This window comes from Vespa mandarinia, chromosome 2, assembly GCF_050613455.1.
Source record: "Vespa mandarinia isolate Hongniang chromosome 2, ASM5061345v1, whole genome shotgun sequence".
In the NCBI taxonomy this organism is placed as follows: Eukaryota; Metazoa; Arthropoda; class Insecta; order Hymenoptera; family Vespidae; genus Vespa; species Vespa mandarinia.
In genome coordinates this window covers 9,937,439-9,961,326 of record NC_140811.1, presented here as the reverse complement: position 1 = coordinate 9,961,326, position 23,888 = coordinate 9,937,439, and the positions used below count along the sequence as shown (strand labels likewise).

Sequence of the window (23,888 nt, the reverse complement as noted above, 5' to 3'; positions counted from 1 at the left end):
CGTATTCTTTATTATTTGTATCTTTATTTATTTCACTTTATTATGCTTCTCTATTGCTTCTGCCGTTCTATTTTATAATTGCTTCTCTCTCTTTCTCCCAATATAATTCCATCCGCCTAACATTTCTATAACTTGTTAGGTTGCCTGATCGCGGCAGTCTTGGTAAAACTTACGGACTCGATCCCACCAGATGTAACGGAAAGCGAGATTGAAGACATTTGCGGTGCAGAGTATTGCCCCGAAGAGACTTATTTCTATAACGAAAGTCTCTATTTACCATCAATATCAAATAATACGTCGAAGATGTTGATTAGTATTTGGTTCGGCCTTGCCGTTCTAGGAATGGGCATTTCCTGTGCCTTTCTCGATTCGAGAATGAAGGAACCGCAAAATATAAACGACAGAGTTAGCACACGTAACATTTTCAAATCCATCAAGTGCGCCTTTCAAGATCCAAAGCTGCAATTAGCAGCTCCATTAACACTCTTCATCGGTCTCGAGCAAGGTTTCATTTACGCCGACTTCACTGAAGTATGTTTTGAAATGATATTCGAGTTATGAATTTTTGAATGAAAAAATTCTCCTGGCCTATCTTTCAACTGATTTCATTGACTTTTTTTCTTTATCAACAGGCATATGTGGCTTGCGCCCTTGGCGGAGTTGGCACCATCACTGTCAGTTTTCTGAGCTTGGCTTTGTTACAGGGTCTCGCCGGCGTAACGCTCTCCATGTTATTGAGGCACATCAAGAGATACTTTGTCGTAGGTAAGGTGCTTCTCGCTTCGACGATAATATAAACATTTATTGGAAAAGTATTTACATACCTCGTTTAATTTTATTGGTTTTGTGTTGCAGTCGTGGGTTTCGCTTTCCATGCCTGTTTGTTGCTCGTTTTGGTCGTCTGGAGACCGGCTGGCGACGATCCGGCACTTTTCCATGTCATATCAGCTGCCTGGGGAGTTTGCAACTCTATCTGGGAAACTTTAATATACAGTGAGTTCTTTAGTGAGATTGAAATCGATCAAAATAAGCAGCAATAACAAAATGATATTCAAGGCGTGATATTTGTTAACATCCTCTAGAGCGAAATACTTTATTTTCAGCTTTAGTACTAGGTCTCTATCCAAATTCCTGGCAAGGTCCGTTGTCAACATCACTCTTTTGGAGATGGTTAGGACTCTCGTTAGCGTTGGGTCTTCATGGTTTGGTTTGCACACGATTCCGTGTTCTTGGATTAGCATTCATGTTGTTGCTATCGGTCGTACCTCATGTGTGGCTCGAAATTAGACTAGCGAAGCGAGGTAAAAGTCTAGCACCATTGTGACCAATAGAATCGACCGCGAGCGACCGAGGATCAACAATCGAGATCGAAGGAAGGCATAGATCGGACTGAGGCAGAATCGTTCCATCCAGCTTAAGGACGGCCAGGAAATGCAGCAGACGGAGGAGCAGCCCGGTGGCCGAGAATGCGACTTTTACCCCTAAAGGAAGATCTTCGAGGAGAAGGGCCAATAGTGTAGCATTCGCCTGTCAAACAACTACATTGATAACTAATGAGGATGCGCTTCCCCTTTCAATACAAACTGAACAAGCACGAAGGAATAGCAGCGTCGAAGTCGCGACCAACGAACCAAAATGTACCATTTTCTCACTCTCGTGAGAAATCGAGATGTTTCAAACAATCTCGAAATTTCTCCGATTTCGTCGTCCTTACTTTTCTCGAATAGATGACATTCTCGACGTTTTGGAAACGAATCCTCGTTCGATTACTCTTCTCCTTTTTTTCCTCTAGCGTTCTTACTTATATATAGCACACTCGACTCCTTTCTTCTTACTCCATTTTTTGTTCTTCTTACCTACAAAGAAGATAAAAAATATATCGGATAGTATACAGGAGAATATGATTCTTCGAGGTCTAATGATAACGAAAGAATGTAATGTCATTGTTGTTTCTTGCTAATACGAACAAAAGTGGATTGCGAACAATTAACGGTCAGATGAATAAGTAAAAATGATACAGATAAGAAAAATAACCTCTTTTATGATCCTAAGAGCAATGAATTTCAATATTGATATATCGAGACGAACGAGCATTCAAATACTCAAAATTGATCTATGAGTGCAACGAAAAGCGCGCGTCATCGAATAATATGCTGGATGGAACAAATACGTAATTAGGATTCAATTCCTAGCCGAATAACAGTTTCTGTGCTTCTCAACTTTTCAGCTAATGAATAAACATAAGATCACGATTGATCGCGGGGAAATAAACTCAAGGAAATAGTCTTATTCACGCACCTTTCCCAAGATAAATATAAGTAACTAGTGTGTACAAATTGTTCGCGAACTTTCACGAATCATGATCGATGCCGAGATGCACGCCCTGTATAACCATTGATCTATACTTGATGTCTTTCAAAACGTTCCAACTTGTAAAAAATAAACGGAAAAATCGTAACGTTCCCTCTACAGTTTACGAACTCACTCCATATAATCTACATTCAGGTTGAGTCACGCAAGTTTCGTACGGATCTCCCATTGATAATAGAAAAGAACAATAGAGCAGAAAATGTGATGATATACCTATTACGAGTTTTATATTTTTAAGTTTTTCATTGTTTCCTAAGAAGAATGGTATACCTGAAAAAAATCATACCGATATCAGAAGAGACATAACATATTCAATAGTTTCATGCAATTCATTTTCTATTTAAAAATGACTGTTTGATGATAAAACTAAAACCTAGGCAAAATGCTCCGGTCGGATTTTCATATATGTAGGTAGTTTCTAATGTTTCGTCAGTAATAAAGATATGCTAAACCGAAAAGATATTAAAGAAAAAATAAATAAATAGATTGACTAAAAAAATTTTTTAAAAAGTAAACGGAATAAACGCCCAATAAAACACATTTATGCAATACGTGCATTCGCTATCATAGATATGAATATCTATGTATATCATTAAACCCGTAAGGAAAGATTTTCAAAATGGAAGTAAAAGTTTTAATGTGATTCGCGCGAAATTATAGCTTTCAATGTGTTAAATAAACCATAATTTTTATTTATAGTAGAAATTCATCTGAAGGGATACTATTACTCCTGAAAATCGATCAAATTTTAAAAGCAACAGAAATTATTATCGATAAAACATTTATCAAATTGTAAATAATAAAAAAACGTTAGGGTAGGAGCCTTCCCTTTTCATCAATCGTTCCAATTGTGTATGATGAAGCATCAAAAAAAGGGAAAAAAGATAATCAAGAAAAAATTAAATATATGCGGAATTTATACCGCAATACACTTCCAGTGCAAATTTTCTTACGAATCAACACATTACCTTTAAGCTAAATTGAAAAAGTGTAGAAAAAAGAAAAAGCGGGGAAAATTAAAATGAAATCAAAAAGTAAAATGCAAAAAAAATGTGAAAGTTGTGTAGAAAGAAATTCGACACGCGTATCGTGTCATATCGTTAGTTTATAATTAATATTACGAATAATGTAACACATTTTTTATGAAAATCGTTAGCATTTTAATAAGGGCATGCGTACGGCGATGGACGTCAATTGAAAATTTATACCAAATTTATACCAATCGGACTGATCAAAAAACCTGCTGAATAGCACACTATTTGTATTATATAGATCAGCCCGTTATTTCTTATTTTTTTAAGTTTTCAAGTCGGACCAATGTACATCATATCGTATTAATTCATATCATTTTAAGTAAATTATTGAAACGTATTGGAATTTTTTCAAACGCGTCGAATTCGACGAAAATTGGTAAATTAAAATTTATTCTCTTTTTTCTCCCACCCATTGATTTTCAAACGACGACCATATACTGCTATACATCGTATATCGTATAATCTTCATTCTTCGTTTACAAGAATCGTAATATCAAAGTAATATGCGACGAAAGGAGATGATATGAAAAAAAAATACGCACGACATTCATTACCTTATAATAATCGCGAAAAATAAACTATAAAAAGCACCACGTGCCTGATTATATCCCAATGTACGTACATAAATATATACATTCTTACGGATAAACTTTTTCCTGATAAGTTTATCCACGTATATTTCTTACCGTAATAAAACTTTAAAAAATTCTAACCTATCATGAATTAAAGCGCAAGTAACATACAAAGCCGATGTAAATTCCTTACAACCATGATCATAATTCGTTACCAAGATTAAAACAAGAATCTGTAATTATTTAACAATTAATAAGAAGATTTAAGAAAAAAAAAGGTTAATACGTGTTGCATAGTAAGTAATGTTTAGAAGAATATTAAAAGAATTATCGAAATCACAAAATGGAATGTGTCGCGTGTCTAATGTAATAGACTTTTTCATGCAACATGAAAAAGCATAGTGTTTTTATAAGAACTGTAGGAAATTCAAATTCAGACAAAGTTATAAAGAATGGACCGTAAATATAAAATAAAAAAAAATAAACAAACAGGACGAAAGATAAACAGTGTCACCCTATATGACTTGTAGCATCTTTTTGCGTGCTTGTTTGTCGACATTTTTAATTAAATTTAAAATTTGTTGAAGGAACACAGAACATCGGATCTCCAAAGCGGGGGATTATGAAACGCATTGGAAAGGCATGTATAATTATTGTATTTCATGAAATAATAAATATTATTCTTATTTTATATCGAACGACGTTTTAATTTAACTTTCATTGGTTTTTGTCGCGCATTTACCAACTTCGAGAAAGGATAAATACTAAATATTTCTCTAAACCAAATTCTCCTTTTTTAGGTTGAGAAAAAGCAAACAATAAATGCGTTTATTTCTAGATCTTTTCTTTCATTTACATATATATATATATATATATATATATATATATATATATATATATTCTATAAGCGACACTTCTAACTCAACTTTCGCGTTAATTAATTTCCAAACATATATACAAAGTTAACTATAGGTATGTATAATATAAATCGTTTTTACTATGTAAAATTGCGATTATAATAATAACCCGAGCGTTGACAGTAAGCGAGCGAAAGAAAGTGTCGCACTTGTTTCGATAGTAGAATTACAAATTGTCGCAATCGTAATTACACAAAATGTAGAAATCTTTTGTTTGCTCGTTCTCAAGGCTTCTAACTAATTCATTTCTATTATTTTCCATCATCCATGCCAATCAACCATAGTGACAAATAATACAATCTATAAGACTCATACGCTACACGTCAATAACATTATCTTTATCTAAATTATTGTCACCATCACACATATGAGACGTGAGTTAATAGTTTTTTTTTTACGTATTGACGTACTAGGCGAATAATAAATATAACAAATAGAATTGTATATATGTATATATATATATATATATATCTAGTTCACTCACATTCATCATACCGCTAAACGCCATGGAGACACTTCGCTATAATCAGTATAACTATGCCTCTTTATTTATTTATTTATTTCATCGATCAAGTTTCTTTTTCCTTTCAAAAATTCTGGGTGATTAACATAATGTTCATAATAGATTCCTTTTATTGACCTCTATAAGAAAAAATCACACATACATACGTTTTAGGGAAACAAATATATCTTTCAGATAATATACTTTATCAGACTGTTATCGTCATCATCGACATCATCGTTATAGATGTGGATTACTAACATATATATCTCAATATCAAAGTCAATATACACAACAGAGATCATAAGGAAGTATACTTGCGTCGTTCCAAAAGAAGCAAATAATACTAACAATAAGAATAAAAACCAATTTATGATAATTATATTAAAAAAAAAAAAAGAAAGAAGGATAAGAATATTAGAAAGAAAGTTTAAAGGAAGTCTATCATAAGTAACTCTCTATTTTATCACGTGTTCTTATTACAAAGAAGAAAATACTGTAAAAAATCAGAGTCGTAGTTCGATATCTTGCGATGTCGACAATCGTACAATAATGTTGAATTACTAATAACAACCTGCGTAGGATTTTCAGTATTAATATACTTTAATGTAATGTAAGATTCACAATACTGAAAAGTTAAACGCGAATCGTGAAGAAGACTTTTTCTCATCGCAAAAGACGATTTTTGAAAACAAGAGCAGATATGTCGTATGATCTCATTTCTTGCATTTTAAAATCTTTAATTGTTTACTTTTACTTCTCTCTCGAGACATAGAGGCATTTCTACACATATATGCACGTTACATGTTATTAAACCGTACTCTTGCATTTCTTCTTCTTTTTTTACATACCGATGATAACGTAGACTTTAGACTAAAATCAACCGAGGCAAAAAACGGTAGATGATTTATGCTCTATGAATGTGAAATTACAAGAAGGCAGTCTATCTTTCTCGAAACTTTCGATCTCGCTTGTTTCGGTCCAACGATATACTTTATAATATTATATCTCAACGCGTATAATTAATGTACGTAAAAGAAAAAGTGACTCTCATCGGTAAAAAGGAAAATATCTTACGCGCCTTTGTCGTGTAATATTTTTTCTTTTGTGCAAAATCTCGACTCGTACGCATCGCATTTTATTGACTGACAAAACGTAAATATCAATGTACGTACGACCATCCAAACTTAGAGCCACTTTTTCTACTCTACTAATTTTTGTGTCGTTAAACTCCCACCCTCCTCTCTTTTCTATCCCATCCTTATGTACATTATAATTTTTACGCGGAATACTACCATAATATCTCAACCGCAATATCTTTCATTCGGATCTTTCAATTCGTAGAACGGAATCTCTGAATATGTAGTAATAAATTCCTTATTCACATTGTCACTTTGATAATATTGCATGAAAATGAAGTTATCTTTTGGTAATTACGCGCAAGCATGGAACATGACTATTCGCGTCTGACCCGCAGGATTAACACAGCTACCATCATCCGTACTATGTACACGTAATTGCATTAATTTATTAAATCCAGATAAAACGCCGTTATAATTTATAAAAAAAAATTTAATACATATAAGCTAACTTTACGTAATACTTTAACGGAATACCGACAAAAATAAATACATATATGTATATATATATAGTATTTATATTCATTTATATTTTATATATATATATATACACACCCGCGCGCGCACGTGCGCACGTGCGCGCGCGCACGCACACACACACACACACACACACAAAATAATACATGACACAGATAGTATAACACGAACTTTAAACGAGCAATACATTCTGTGCGTATATTATATATATGCATAAAACTATAAATTAAATATAAGTATTATATATATATATATATATATAATGTGTATATATATATATATATATATATATATATATATATATATATATATATTAGATAAAATACTAGGATTCTCAAAAATATAAAAAAAATTAAAACATGATATAATTTCGGTGCAGGGTTTCTTTGCTAGAGGGCACTTCAATCGCTTTCTTTCTATGATTTCATCATTGTTCAAGACAGTGTTATAATATTTCATCTAGTATAAATTAACAACTGATATTTCAAAGAAGAAAAATATAATTTCGATATCTCGAACATAACAGCAGATAATGGAGCTGCGATACTTGAAGATGGACATTCGATGGGCGTTTGATCGCGTTAGCAATAATCATAGCAATAACCAAAGCTGATAGCTTTTTGCAATGCGGGTAAAACTATAATAACGCACATAACTTTACGCCAAATAGTGCAATATCGAGCAAGTTGCGTTTATTGAGGGCACACATAAGCAATTTTACGTAAGGAAAACACTACCTGCTTTTCTGGCTACATACACACACGCACACACACTCGCGCATCGCTCTTAAATACCACAAGTTTTACCATGTTATTTCAATTATCTCGATTCGAAGTGCCATTAAAGGTCTTGGAGATTCAATAATTTACAATCACTACTTGAATTTGATAGAGTATATCTCTGTACTAATTAGGACGAAATACTCAGACCGGAGTATAATTGCCTTTAGGTTTGTAGAATATTTGTCCTTTCACCAAGCGTCTCGTTATTTCACTCAATAGCAATTGTTTCTCCTTCTTAATCTTCTTCATTATACCCCTATTTTCTTGTGCACGTCGAGAAAGATACGGTAGTACCTCCTTCACTGGTCCATAAGGAATATATTTAAATGCCGAATAACCAGATTGACCTGAAACGAGACAATCATTTAGTACATAGTTTTTTCCTTAATAATATTTACTTCGAAGTTGAATATAATTATATATTATCCTACCTAACGGAAACGTTATATAATCACACATTCCTAATAATTGACCAAAGCAGATAACTTTATCTTCTGGGGAGATTCCGATTTCCTTCATTCTAAAAACAAGAAAAAGATTTGTTATTGATGACATTAAAAAGTAAATAAGTAGTTATGTTAAATGCAAATAACAGAAAGGTCATAACGTACTTCTCTATAGCAAAACGTACGGTGTCTTCGTTATGCGAGGCAACCATAATACCTATTTTCTTAGGGTCTTCGCCCTTATCTTTATACTGCTTCATCCGCCTCAAACACTCCATCAGTGTTTTGTGATAAGATTCAGTAGTAGCTTCATATGAAGGATTCGTTGGGTCCGGATAACCCATAGCAGCGGCTCTTGCTCTTTCCTATCGTAATTATCATGATTACTCGAATAATGATATACAATATAAATTAGAAATAACTATACGAGTAAAATCTAACTATATTTTGAAATTTCATTGCAATTATATTTCGGACATCTTCTGCAATAAGATAAATATAAGTTTTAGAACAAAATACGTCTATAAACTCATCATACCTGCTCTATATAAGCACCTCGTACGATTTTCGCGCCAAAATAAAAGTTTTGACGTTCTGCCTGTTCTAGATCCGTTTTTACCTCGTTATAAGCTTCCTGCAGATATGTCTGGTACGTATTGAACACCACGGCCTATGAAGTAGACCATTTGGGATTGAGAAATGATTCACTGAAAATTTGCGGATTGATAACATATTATGCTTTTTAAATAGAGCTTTACCTTATCTGTATTGTACTTGCGCATCATTTCCAACGTTAGTCTTGAGATTGCCGGCTGGAAATACGTTTGCTCCGCGTCTATCATAATACGTACATTTAACTTGTCGGCGACCTGTTGAAAATATTTGAATTTTTTATTAAATTAATTTTTTTACCTTCTTTTTTCTTCTTAGTTTGTGCTTCTTAACGTGCCATACATACTGTAACAAGATTGTTTAGTCGTCTGATCATATTCCTAAACATCTCCTCTTCCTTCGACGTCAGTTGTGACATAAGTCTCACCATTTTTCCAGTCTTTATGTCGGGAACTTGAAATGTTTCGCTCAACTCGTAGTTCTCGTCCAGAATTCCGCTCCAAGGGAATAAGTGAATCACACTACCAAGAAATCCACATGATATCTTTGTTATGTTATATTTACATTTAACAAAGGGATGTTTATCCTAAAATAAGGGTGAACAACTTCGCCGCGAGCCACACGATCTTTATCATCAATCAATCCGTTCCTCCATTATTTAAGTTCACTAATCACCACTTCATCGATAATCCGTAAATAGACAGAAACAAAAGTCATGCAGTTCACGAAACACGGCGATGTCAAATAGTGGGTGTCGAATCTCACTTTACTAAAACAGCCAAATAGGAGTAATTACATGCGACCCGCGAGCCATCAATTGCCCACTCCTATTTTAAGATGTATAAAAAACGATTAAATTATCGATATATCAGAGTTTTTCAAACTGTTGCTTGATAGCAACATTTTTTCTCCTTTTCTTCTTCTTTTTCTTTTTCTTCTTTATATATTTTCTTTATTCTTCTTTCTTTTCGTATAATGAAACAGTATGCAGATATCTGAGTGTATTTTCTAGTTCTCTAAACTTTAAACATTCTCTAATCTTTAAACTTTAGAACATTGTGATATATCTACCCAGCGAATACTGTCCCGCTGTGGCCTAACAATAGATATTATCATTTTAATTTATTATTAGATAAAAATTTCTTTGCACTTCTAAAGTAAAACAAATAAAAACTGACTTATTTTCAAGAAAATGTTTCTCTTTCTGAAAATCTTACTTTGGTATATATACGGTTGTTTCACGTAGGACTTTTTATTTATTGTCGTTGAAAAAGTTTCAAAATTTCGTTAATTTTAAGATTTAAAAATCTTTCGTGTCTTTTGAAACAAATATAATAATTTAACCCTTGTACTGCCAATCGGCTGATATATGTCGATCCTTAGTTCATATACGAAAACTGCCACCGGCCGATAGTTAGTTCCTGGTACTCATGCTAAAACTGCCACCAGTCTATATGTCTGCTCCGTTTGTTGATGTTCAAACTCTCTCCTCTGAGTGTCAAATGACTTTCATATTCTTTGTAATTAAATATTTTCCTACATTTAAATGCAGTGAAAAGAATCTATAAATTTATTTATGAAAACAAACGAAAACGGTCGGAACATTTTTCGCATATACCAAATATTTGGGATTGACTGTAAAAGGGTTAATAAAAAAACGATAATGAAAAGATTTGAGGAAGACGATACCCTTCTTTATCCGATTGAATCTTTTCAAGGAACTTTTGTACCGGTGCCGCATCCATCACGTGAGCCTCTTCGAATTTTTTCTTAAAATCATCGGGTTTTGCGTGGTGAGCCAAAACAGCACCCTCACCACCCACGACGTCCGACATATACTGTCGCGCTCGCATGATTACCTCAGATAGTTGAAGCTTTAATAAAAAGGCAAAAAAATAAAAAGATTTGTCGTGTATTTAAAACATGAATGTTTAAAATAACAAAGAACATATGCATATGATCTTGAAAAAGGAAATATAACGACTGATGATAAAAAGAGCTACGAACCAAAAGCTGTGGACGACCGAGCGCTGTCAATTTAACAGCCGTGATTCCGGCACCCATAGAAGTACCTGCAAAGATATCAGCCTTAAATTACTTTTTGTTTTGAATTATTTCTTTTCTTATGCAAGACATAATAGGATCACTCAAATGCGATGCTTTTCACAATTTTTTCAAATACGTACACATTATGTTAACCAATGCATACCATCATATTATAATTGTTAACATAATTGGATACATAATTCACGTATCAGCATGCACATAACGACATAATACAAATGTGTATATCAAAAGCGGAAAAAATTAAGTAAAGAGATTAGATTAAATTAAACTTTGACAGCTATTGTTTCTTATCCTCTTACTAGGGCTCAAGTTAAAGTACGTATTAGGAGACTCGTGAGATATCTCTGTCTCGTTCTAATCTAATGCCTTCGTAATCATTTAATGGCATTCATAATATTCCTCTCCATTCATAACTTCGAAAATGATGTATAAAAAAGAAGATTGTAACTGATTCTGATTCACTTTTCTCAAATCGAGACACATTCTTTGATTTATCTCTTTGAAAAGGAAGCAACAAAAGCGAGAGTTAGATAACGATTAAAAAAAGGGAATGAAGAAAAAGAGGAAAAATGAAAGAAAAAATAAGCAACCACTGAGGATGATTATTATTCGTTAGTCATCGGCCGAATATTTATGTCAAAGACTATTCAGGCAAATGTTATGTCACATCTTCCACTGGAAAGTAAGTAGAGTCCGGCAAGATCTACTTGCGGTATGGTATTTATAGAGTGCCTAATGGACTCACAAAATTTCAAGTTTCTATGTCATATTCTTCTCATCTGAAATTAATTATTTTTTCGACTAATATTTATAATTTTTCCTCCAAATTAAGTATAGTACATGGTATGTTATTTTTAATATACATATGTATTATACAAAATGTCTTTGTTTGTTTGTTTATAAGTACTCCATTTGTTGAGATAATTATAGTTTGTGATATATCTTTTTGTAAGACGTAATTCTTTGATTTGTTCGAATAAGTATGTTATCAGCACAATCAACAGTTATCAATAATTAAGAAAATTTTCTTACATAAATACATATATTTGAAGAATTAAGAGCTATAAGATTATTTATTTGATTATTTAAGTCCTTGAATATTTAAAAATATAAATTATGAATATTACGAATACACACAAGGGGATTGATTTCACTAAATGAGATCTATTGTGCTCTCTCTCTCTCTCTCTCTCTCTCTCTCTCTCTCTCTCTCTCTCTCTCTCTCTCTCTCTCTCTCTCCTCTCCTCTCCTCTCCTCTCCACTTCTTTACATTCCAACCTTCATCTACCTTAGTTTCCTCATGGTCTTTCTGTTTCAAATAACCGACGTTTCAAGTAATAAACTTCAAAGGCACATCACATGACGCGTAAATAACGTAGCGCATATATACATAAGTGACACGTATGTTCTCACGCATACGTTGAGCAAAAAACGGAAAGACTCATACGTAATCAGATAAACGTCCAGACAAATTTACAAAAACAGATATACGCGTGCATGTACACAAGCTACTTCCTTCCTCTGCCTATAAGCAGAAACCAAGTTTAAATGAATGACACGTGTAATTACTGTCGTAGCAGGGATTACAACTGAATGACAACACTTGATTTTGCCGAGGGGATACTACCGGAATATCCGTACGAATTTTCTTGTCTTCTGTGACTTACCGGCAACAGCTTCGAGACATCTAATGAAAATATCCATATTCCGTTCGCAGGAAGCTTCGTTCAAGTAAAAGTACGTCCTAGCCGAAGATACTTTGTAACGACGATCGGCAAACGATTTTTCGACGTGATACTTCTTTAACGGGCCCTCTGTCTTCTCGTCACCTGCTTCCGACACAGAGGCCCTAAAAAAATAGAGATCGCCACTTAGCGAATATTATTCTGAATAACTAACGAATCGTATTTATCTTTTCTGATAATTTTATCATACAGCTTTGAAAAGTTATAATCTTCATATTGTATCAATTTATACAAGTATAACTTCATTAATATTTTTGATTTCGACAATTGTCTATTATGGTTATAAAAAAGGTTTTAACATTTCTTTCATAAATTTTGTACACTTGACTCACTGTATTTCTCGGCGTTCGGCTTCTTCCTGTGATATATCTTCCTCTACGGAATAATCCAGAATCGGCTTGACCCCAAATTGCCGCAACCTGTCGAGAACCGGAGTGATTTGTACTTCATCCTCACCAGCTACAAAGTGTCCATAAAACGTTGCCTTCATCATTTTCGTAAAGAGCTTTTCTCCGAGCAATTTCTCCGCCAATTTCATAAACTGAAAAGATCGAAGAAAATCGTGAAAAAAGATCGAATGAAATGAAAAAAACCAAAAAAAAATATCTTCTATCAACAATATATCTCAGAATGAGAACAGATAAGCAAACGCGTACGTAAATACATGTATTCTTTTGGAGTATCATATGAACATTCGAGGAATAACGCAAAGTAAATAATCCTAATCTAAGGCAGATATTAAATGCATTAAACTCGAGACGATTAAACTCTGACGATGCACTTACGTTTCATGGAACTCGATTCATGATTTGACATTACGATTACGTTAGTAGGAGAGAAAGATTAGTGTAAAATCAAATTATCTTGATTGATCATAATATTTAATAAATATTTATAATCATCCATTTTTGTTAAACTCTTTTAAAAATTAAATTGTTTAAAATTCGTTTGTATGATTTGATAAACCATCAAGTTTCGTGCACAAAATATTTAAGAGACAGCATAAATTACAGAATGAGTTTGTAATATAAAGAAATTTTATCGCACGATAAAACGACGTTTTGAATCTTCGTCTGGAAAACCACAGAAAAGCTACAAAGATGTCAAAAAAGTCAATTGACAAAGCAAAATAATAAAATAAAAAGAGATGTCACATCCGGTGAACATCGTAATAACATGCTTATCTAACAAACTTCCTTTGAATAAAATCTGAGTTACTGTAATTAAGTAAAAATCTTTCGAGATAAATTGACTGCAATTACTCAACATTCCTAATGTTTCTTTAAAATAATCGGGAAAGCTTGTGAAATTAATCCGGAGAGTACATAAATACATATATATATACTTTCGTTCGTTCTTTCGATAAAAAAAATACTTGTAAACGAGATCAGAGAATAAGTATGTAACCACATATGTATGACATCATATACGTACATATACGTATGTAGTTCGATATTTATACACATCGTTATACATATCGTAATATCAAACATCGATAAAACCGGTGTTTAATCATTTGTAAAAACACACAGGTGTTCTTTGTAATACATTATGTATAACTTATAAAAATTGTATCAATTTGTCGCTTTCATTTCCTACTTATCGTTTGTCTACTTATTATATTTAACATGTATTTATTAAAACACATATCATTATTATTTGTGTTTTAGGCAGACGAAACGTGAACTATTCTCAGATTCTGTTCTTTTTTAAAAGGAATTTTATAAAAGATTAATTTTTTGGACAATATTTGCAAATGTTTCCGACAATAATAATAAATTTATTCCCTTTTGTCTTTATATGTACATTTTTCATTACTTACGATGTACATATAGGAAAGGAAGAATAATCTTCCTCATGGAAAGAACCATAATTAGAAAAGACATAGAAATAGAACAAACAAAAGAAGGGATACGTACGTAATTACGATCATTTCCTAATCTATTAGATTTCGATGGGTTTCACATACGAATCTATCATAGTAGTCTTACAAGTGTTCCTCGTAGAGAAAATTACGAGCTCTTTCGCTCTTTTGAGCGCAGAAGCACACGCTATCAATATACCTATATATTCAGTATAATAGGATCAATATCTATATTATCTATCGTTCGTATAAGTTTTACCTGTATTTGTATGCTTTTAAACATATGTATACAATAAAAGGAAAACATGTAAAAGTATAATAGATCTAAATGATTTTATTGCTATAAATCAGCATACAAAAATCCCTAGAGAGATCACGTTTATCAGACAGACCACGATTGAAGGGCAAACACGTCTCACACGTATTTTTTTCATAAATTTATATTTAAAATATGACAACTTTTAGAATCAATATTAATTCACGAACACAAATTATAATACTTGCGTCGATAATCAATGTGAATAGTACGTTCATTACAAACGGATTCGTCGGACTTAATTGTTCCTATTCATTCGTCGCATTTGAGCCGATGATAGCGTCGCACTATTTCGCATTTGTTTTCTCTCTCTCTCTCTCTCTCTCTCTCTCTCTCTCTCTCTCTCTCTCTCTCTCTCTCTCACACACACACACACACACACACACACACACACACACACACACACACACACACTATCACTTACTTTCTTATATTTCATGGTGAATTTTAACCTTTTCCCAAATGAATCAAAAAACTTAATACAAAATAAAAATACAGAGAATGACAAAACAGTGATTTTTACGATCATCGAGGATTGTAGATTATAAATAAAAGCTTAATCGACATATATTAAAACGATTAAGAATATCTAACCAATTATTTTCCACGCATTACGATTGTATATTTATAATTACAGTTCGTTGATATTGTAATTTATGTCATATTTGTTTGTTTGTATGTATCATATAGTATATAATTTTTCATTTATTATTGATCCGAGCAATGTTTAAAGAACCATTTAAAGACTAACTTGATTATTGATACTTAAGTTTAATATTAAACGTTTGAATGAAATTTAAAGATAATCCTATTTAATAAATATTTCTCGCAAGCTCATTAATGATTAAAAATCGATAAAAATAATACGGTTAAGTTGCAGCGAGCTTTAAGGCCGCAATGTAAGTAGTGCACCTTATATAAGTATGTATGTAGACGTATCAAGATAGTAGGCTACGACATAGAATACATTCAGTGAGAATTGAACCGACGATCGGGGGCCAACGACTCTTCACCAGTAATACACTGTCGTATCCACGAACGAACTCTCTTCGCTAAAATCAATATTCAGTCACCTTGCCAGACAGAGTTATAGGTATGTATACCTACGACGAACATATGTATGTATACTACGCATGTATGTTGCAAGTATCGCGAATAAGAAGTAAAGTATGTGTGTATATAAGTCATCTGATAGATGCCTTTTGAACGCATCCTTTAGTTCGAAATACCATCCTTTTTACGATAAACAAGTGTAATTTTTTTTTCAAGACTCATTACACTTTCTCCATTACGATTTATCGACACTTAAGTTTCGTGCCCACACATGATACTTTGATGTTGGACACAATTTCAAACCATTTCTTACGATAAATAAATCTTGTTCACGATATACATTAAACGTATCACCAATAACGTCGATTTGGTTCTTGATCGAGCCCTTTCTGGCCTCCCACTTTTGTACAAGGAAAGAATTACAACGACATTAATTGCAAATACCAAGACTCACTTGTTAACGATAACGCAAGTAGGTAGGTACATATACACTCAATCATCCGACAGGTAGTCTCGTATTTACATCGAGCCGATAGCAATGTTTTTAAAAGACTTATAGATATTTACTGTAGTTTTATGCACTTGTTTATTGATAAATGCATATACATGATATATACACAACGTTTATGTACTTTTTGCAAGCTCGCTTCCTTGAAAGAACAAGAAAAAAGTAAAAAAAAAAAAAAAAAGAATTTTAGTTTCGTTTGGGGTTACATCATTAAAATCCCTCTTTTCGAAGAATTAGCAAAAAATTTCGTAGAATGGTTTCTTTTTCTTCGGCGGAAGAAAGAAGGGAAGAATAAAAGCATCGTTTTTGTAGTGCACGGAAAGATTCTCTCACGCTAGAGGCGCCAGACAACTAACTGGACGACCTTGAGCATAGTTATCACGTGTCTTTACAGACCAATCGAAGTAGGACATCGTAATAGGACATAGAACTCATTCGTACCTTTTTTTGCGGTGAATTCGACCATGTTTTTTTAGATGTAATTTATCACAAAAACAAACAAAAACGAACAAGGACTGATGATATCTCGAAAATGAACCGAAAAAGCAATCCCTGCGATATAAATTGCTGCATTGTATTTCAAAATATTAAATGATCCTAACACGGGAAAGGTTCAAATTCCACGGACCGCTATCCACGTGAATATATAATTTAGTTAAATAGTTAAATTTCTACCCTTAATTTAAATTCTATCCTTAAATTAAATTTCTATCCTTGTCAATGAAAACACGAAGCAACAAAATAAACCGCAAATAGAAATATATCAACTATGATAATGAAAAAAAGAAGAAGAAAGAATGTAAATATAAATCGTTTTAGTAGTGGCGTCTTGCAAATCGATCGATCGAATGGTACTCGCCATATTCCAGGCGCTACATTTGAAAGAACGAGCACGTGGAGTAAGATGGCCGAAGGTAACCGTAGATGGCTGTGACAGGTAATGTAATTCAACCACGACGTCGTGCATGGAAGGATTGTTCTCTTCTCTCTCTTCCTCCCTTCCACACTCCCTCCTTTTCTCTTATTCGTTCTTTCTTCTACGTACTCAACTTTGTCATATTGTCTGGCAATCGTCTGAGTGTAGTCTGGCAGGCCGTACTCACTTACGCGCACTTTGAGGCAATGGCCTATTTTCTCTTCGGTTTCTCATTCTCACTTTTTCTTTTTTCATCATCATGTATAGATTCACGTCTTCCTTTAAGAATCGCGAATATTGCTCTTTAAATAGGAAGCGCGATTTTGCTTCTCCTCTTCGTCCTATACAGCGCACATTTTCGTTTGTTCACCTTAATTTATTTATATCCGAAAGCCAAAATAGTTTACGTTCCCTTCGCATCACTGCTTTCTTCTCTTCCCTCACGCATCTAACGAAGATAGAATAATATTCGGAGACTCGGTACACCAATCATATCGAACTTCTTGCCAATTTGGCTTATGATTTACTATAACACCACTATAGTTCTAGATTGAATGTATGTGGCCATGATAAAATAATCACGATTCATTTCTTTGCTTTCTCTATCGCTTTTGAATTTTCCTAGGATTTTTATCAGCTACGTTAATATGAAATACCACTAAAACAGCTAAGCTTCCCTAGAAATTTGACTAATAGTACATCTTTTGGAGAACTGTTTCAAAAATTAAAATTGAAAAGATTGGCCATAAATTTAATTATAAAACTCTTGTCTATATGACTATAATACGATAAATGGTTCCTGACGACAATTTTTGTATTCTATGGTGGTAATCCATTGTTGGTAATCCATGGTTGGTAATCCAAAATTTCTTCTTTTTTCAAGGGTGCTGCCACCTATCGACAAAAACGCAAGCTTCTCAAGTTCGTAAATACACGAAGGACGAAGGAGCTTAAAAAGATAACCTTGAAAGATCGATATTCTTGAACACAATGCAAGGCATGCGATTTAGATAACCTGCTAATCGATCGAATGAAATGGTGACAATTCTAATTGATATAACTATTGATTACGTGAACGTTCTAATTAACCTTTTTGATTATCGATAGTAAAAGTAAATTTGTAAAATATTTCAATTTTCTACAACCAAATTGCTTTTTACAAAAAGATTTTTGCTGGATGATTTAATTTGGATGATTTAAACCAGACGTTACAATCTTATATCCAAATATCGTGTGGCCTATAGGATCGGTGGGTATGTGATCAGCGAGTCGCTTACGATAATCAAATTTAATACATACTTCAAAGTTGAAAAACATGCAAATATAAACGTAAAAATTTTTCTTCTCCCCCTCTTCCATAATCAGTCAGTAAAAGATGATTTCTCTCGAATTTTTTCAAGGTCGCATAATAATATCGATGTTTCAAGCTTAGATATTATGTGAGAATGATTTAATCTATACTGATTTATTCACATATGTCTGAGAGAACGAAATAACGATTTTTCTTTTTTGACGAGAAAGCTGTTAAAAATCTTTCAGGAAAAAAACTTTGAGTTTTTTATAATGTTTCGAACTTTATTAACATATACCCTAGATTGTCCATGGTTACGTAATCTCTAATTAAGAAAATTGAATTTGTATCGATTTAACGTACATAACCACGTATGATATTGTTTATAGGAAAGTAAAATAATTAAAAGGAAAATAAAAAAGGTGATCGATATTAAGGACAAAAAAAATAAAATACTTAAGTTTGAAGTAAGCATCTTCAGAAGCTATCGAAATTCAAACGCGGTCGCTCTAAGATCTTACGCTGCTATATATCACCAAGCGAATGCCAATCAATATAATTCCTCGTAGAAATTGTGTGAACTAATTATTATGCAAAAATGGGCGATCGTTTGAAAAAATATTTTTAATAGAAATTTATAATAGATTATTAGTTAACATCAATATATGGAATAAATAATGTACCAATAAATATTTAAGAACTGTGATCATAAAATATGAAATAAAAACCGATTTCTTCACATTACACGAAACATTTAAGTTGTCTTTATTTACAAGGTGTAGGGGTTCAGAATAAAATAACTTCTATGTTGTCGTCAACAGATTCCAAAGAAACGGCGAGCCCGTCTACACGAACAAGTGCACGTGCAAATAGCAGGTACTTACGATCGTTACACAATTGGAACGTAACGATTGTTACGTAACGAGTTTTTTCAAAGTTTACGGAAATATGAGACAGAATACGCAGCAAATACAAACTGAAGTTCATTCTCCTCATTCTATTCGTAGACCTCTCTTAAAATAACACAAAAGTTATTGTTAGCATATTAGTTAAAGAATTTTGAAACAATATATTATACGCATGCGCACGCGTGTGTGTATAGCTGGCAGATCATTCGATAAGACACGAATTCTATGATGCAAAATTTTTTATACGACGAAAAAATAGATGATTCAAAAGAATAAAAACGATACAATAAAATAATAAAAATAAAATAATACTTTAATGTGTAGATGATCAACCTGAAGATGTCACCGTCATTTTTAATTACAATAGCTTGTAGAAGATAATACATACATACATACATACATACATACATACATACATACATACATACATACATACATACATACATACATACATACATACATACATACATACATACATACATACATACATACATCATACATACATACATACATACATACATCATACATACATACATACATACATACATACATACATACATACATACATACATCATACATACATACATACATACATACATACATACATACATACATACATACATACATACATACATCATACATACATACATACATACATACATACATACATACATACATACATACATACATACATACATACATACATACATTCGATGGAGAAAGAAAATTCCTTCGGGACGAACTATTCGCTGGCACGAAGGCGTGCGCGATCGATAAGCGACATCACCAAAATCAATAACAGCTCGTGCCACGTCGTACTAACGCATAATAACAGACGAAATTCGAAGCTAATCTAGCTGCTACTAAGAAGGAAGTTACTGGCTCTACAATTCATCATAACCTATGTGTATGATCTATTTTTAAAGGTTTGTAAAGGGAGAAAAAATAACCATTTCAAATATTTTCAATGTTGTTGCAGCTTCAACATAAATTTAACTTCGATCTTGTTCAAAAACATTATGTTTCTTTTTCCTCTTCTTATTGCAAGATCAAAGGCTGCAATTTTAAGATAACAAAAATAATTTTGATTTGTGCAAATACATTTTGGAACGTACTAATTAATAAAATTATGCATATATATATATATATATATATATATACACACGCACACAAAATCACAATTGTTTGACCATCACGTCATTATATTCATATTTTTCTTTTAAAAAAATTATCATTAATGTACATTATTCTTTTCAATCTATCGAAACTGAAATAATTATCACCCCTAAAATAACGATTAGAAATAACAAAAGGACGAAATTCTAAGTTCTCTGATATAATTCAATGACATATATATAACTTCAGGTAATAAAAATATATACATAAATATAATCGACTACGAGACGATTGAATGTAACAAGACGTTGAAAGTTTTGATATTCGACAATGTTAAGAAAGATTTGTTTTCTAGTATAATATTTAGAGATTGTCTTTCGAGAAAAACTATATAAAAATATAAAAAGATGTTAAAAAGAAAATTTAGAAACATACTCGTTGGAAAAAACAAAGCATCTCAGTAATGTCCAATTGTCGAACAGCCATGACAGTTAATGTGACTTACGTAGTAGATAGCAGACTATAAAATCGATTATTCTCGATAAATCTAAGAGGGAAACGATATAATGTAAATATAATTAAAAGAGAGTATATATCAAAAGAAAATTATTGATCATTGCATATGGTACGCAGAATTATTGAAGACAAATAACTGTTCGTTCGTACTCCATTCGCCATGCTGAGATTTCACGACAAAGGAAGAAACGTGAATGGCTCGTCCGTCGAATGAGGAAAAAGCAAACTTCTCTTTCCCTCTCTCTTTCTCTCTCTCTCCTCTCTCCATTTCCTTTCCTCTCTCTTCCTCTCTTTCTCTTTCTCGCTCTCTCAAATTCGAATCGGTAACTCAATAAAGCAAACCGTTGGGCAGGATTCAAAACGCAAATTCGATAATTACATAAAAGGCGATCGTAAAACTGCGCCATTTCGTATACGTGGTTGGTGGTGGTAGGGAAGAGAGAAGAAGGAGAATGAGGAGAAAGAGAAGAAGAGCAAGAGAGAAAAAAAATTTCATAGATGCTGATCTAATTTCATCGACAAAATACGAATAAGAAAGAAATTGAAATGGATACCTTGATAAATACTCACCTTCATGTTGTTTTCGACAAGATATTCAATCGAACATATTTGATACACGATGTACGCTCTTACGAGCTCCATGGTGGTTTTGCTCTTGAAAGCAGCAACTGGGTCGTTAAACTTCAAATCGAGTGGATCTATCTGTCTCGGTTGATCTGACGCCGGTTGCTGCACGCTGCCGGTCACTCTACCGGTACTGACATATCCACGTTCGATCAATCGCACCAATGCAGCGGAGACGTTTTGATCCCGTAATCCAACCACGGGGAGTGGCACGCATTTAAAAATCTTTTTACCGGCGCAACATCGCGGCACCGTTCTCAAAAACGCCATTACTCTCTTTCTCTTTTATATATATATAATATATATATATGTATATGTGTATCTTTCCTTTGTAAAGTATACCGAACAGTCCTAATAGGTAAAGAAACGACGAGAGAAACGATTACAACGATCGAAACCCTCTCGTCGAGTGAGGTCTTACGCGCGACTGTGCCTCGCCTGGGGCGTCGAGCTTCCCTCTCTCTCACTCTATTTCTTTGGTTCCCCCCACTTTCTCTCTTTCTCTCACTCTCTGTCTCTATCTCGCGCACCACTGATTTATGTACTGACCCACCGCTGTCGATGTTACTACTGGGACTTGTTCGAACGAGTAGCCAGCCAGTTCCTACCAATTCCTGTTATAAAAGAGAAACCCTTTATATCCACCTTATATCCACCTTACTATATTTCAGTCCAAGAACCCAATAATAAACGACTTGGGGAATCTTTTTTGATTTGCTAATTCAGAAGCTCAAACGATGATCAGATTCGGCTTCTTCATTCTTTTTCTTCGGATTGATTATTTCTTTCCCTCTCTCTCTTCCTCCATCTCTCTTTCCTTACGTACTCCTTCGAAATAGATCGATTTTATGGAGTTAGTTCTTTTCTCTTATATGTCTAATTTTTGTTCCTCGATGAGTGATAGAAACGAGTTTCGATCATTGAAAGTATGTACACTTACATACACACACGTTTGAGTCGGTAGAGTGTTAAAGAATGTAAAATCGAGCAAGCTTTGTGATTGGTTCATTTCGAGAAGGTGTGTTCTACCACGCGAATCGCTACTGGTTGTTCTAATTTTTGCTAACGTTAATGATTGTATGTCGATATACATATATCGTCCTATTTTTAGAAATACGTCATGTTGCTTTCTTTTTAATATAATTATATTTAACTAATAATAAAATACTTTTATTTGAGGTACATCAATTTACGAGTGATACACCAATCGTGTCAATTACTTTCCTTATTTTTTACAATCGATTGTTCGGACTCATCGATTAGTCATTAATAACAATGCAGGTTTTAAGAAACAATGTTGAACTGTTACTTTGGCATGCATTCACATGCATGCATGCAAACTAAACATATATATTCTAGCACATACATGTATGTATATATGTATATATATGTGTATATATTTATAGTGCAAATATATTTACAGTGCAAAAAAAACTTAACAATATTAACAAAATCATGGTAAAAGACCGTGAAAAAAATGTGTTTATAAAATCCGCTCCTAGGCTATTTTACTGTCACGAACAAAACAACATATTTCTAATATGGTGTTCTGTAGAAGTCTAAGGAATTTTAAACTTTTTACGCGTGATTTTTTCATTATATATGATATTATCGACGGCAATTAACACTAATAACGATAGGAATTAAAATAGTAAAATGGTTATATTGTGAGGTTTGTCGTAAAAATTACATTGCCACTTAAAAATGAATTTAAGTGCGACACATTATGATTCAATAATTATTATTCCATATATCATCACATGAAGGTATTCTTCTTGCGCTTATGAAATTTCCAATAATAATATCAATAATGATTCACAAACTACTTTATAATCTAAAAATGAATCCAATTCAACATACACGTGGGGGAAAAATTTGCTATATGGAAACTTTATACTTTTGTTTATAAAACATAGAAACACTTTATACACGTTATAATATCTAATTATTCGTTTTAATATCTATGGGAGGAGAGAGTTTCTCAAACCCATTTAGATGGCGTTTGTGTGCTTTCTACGCGATCAGAAGTAGCGTTTCGTTTCCATGTGTTGATGATAATATACTTCTACACCCGAGAAGGGGAGAAGAGGAAGTTTACATTTTCATCCCCACG

General features: G+C 33.0%; 2 protein-coding genes across 3 annotated transcripts in view; one reads left to right on the top strand and one right to left on the bottom strand.

The window, feature by feature from the left end:
* LOC118440954 (UNC93-like protein) overlaps nt 1-4,626 on the top strand; it is a 39,097-nt gene extending 34,471 nt beyond the window's left edge. For both annotated transcript variants that reach the window (XM_085664937.1, XM_085664936.1), the window contains exons 4-7: nt 140-531; nt 633-765; nt 856-993; nt 1,104-4,626. In XM_085664937.1, coding sequence (XP_085521063.1) covers nt 140-531; nt 633-765; nt 856-993; nt 1,104-1,324 — 884 coding nt within the window. In that variant the 3' untranslated portion in view covers nt 1,325-4,626. The remainder of the gene's footprint in view (nt 1-139; nt 532-632; nt 766-855; nt 994-1,103) is intronic.
* Nucleotides 4,627-7,327: 2,701 nt separating this feature from the next.
* On the bottom strand, nt 7,328-22,694 carry slgA (proline dehydrogenase slgA). The gene is made up of 11 exons (XM_035864641.2): nt 21,722-22,694; nt 12,996-13,204; nt 12,586-12,767; nt 10,859-10,923; nt 10,541-10,725; nt 9,198-9,372; nt 8,998-9,108; nt 8,778-8,909; nt 8,405-8,604; nt 8,225-8,313; nt 7,328-8,140 (listed from the first exon to the last, which is right to left on the bottom strand). Exons 1-11 carry the CDS (start codon nt 22,043-22,045, stop codon nt 7,935-7,937), a joined length of 1,878 nt encoding a protein of 625 aa, XP_035720534.1. The 5' UTR covers nt 22,046-22,694; the 3' UTR covers nt 7,328-7,934.
* Nucleotides 22,695-23,888: the final 1,194 nt, after the last annotated feature.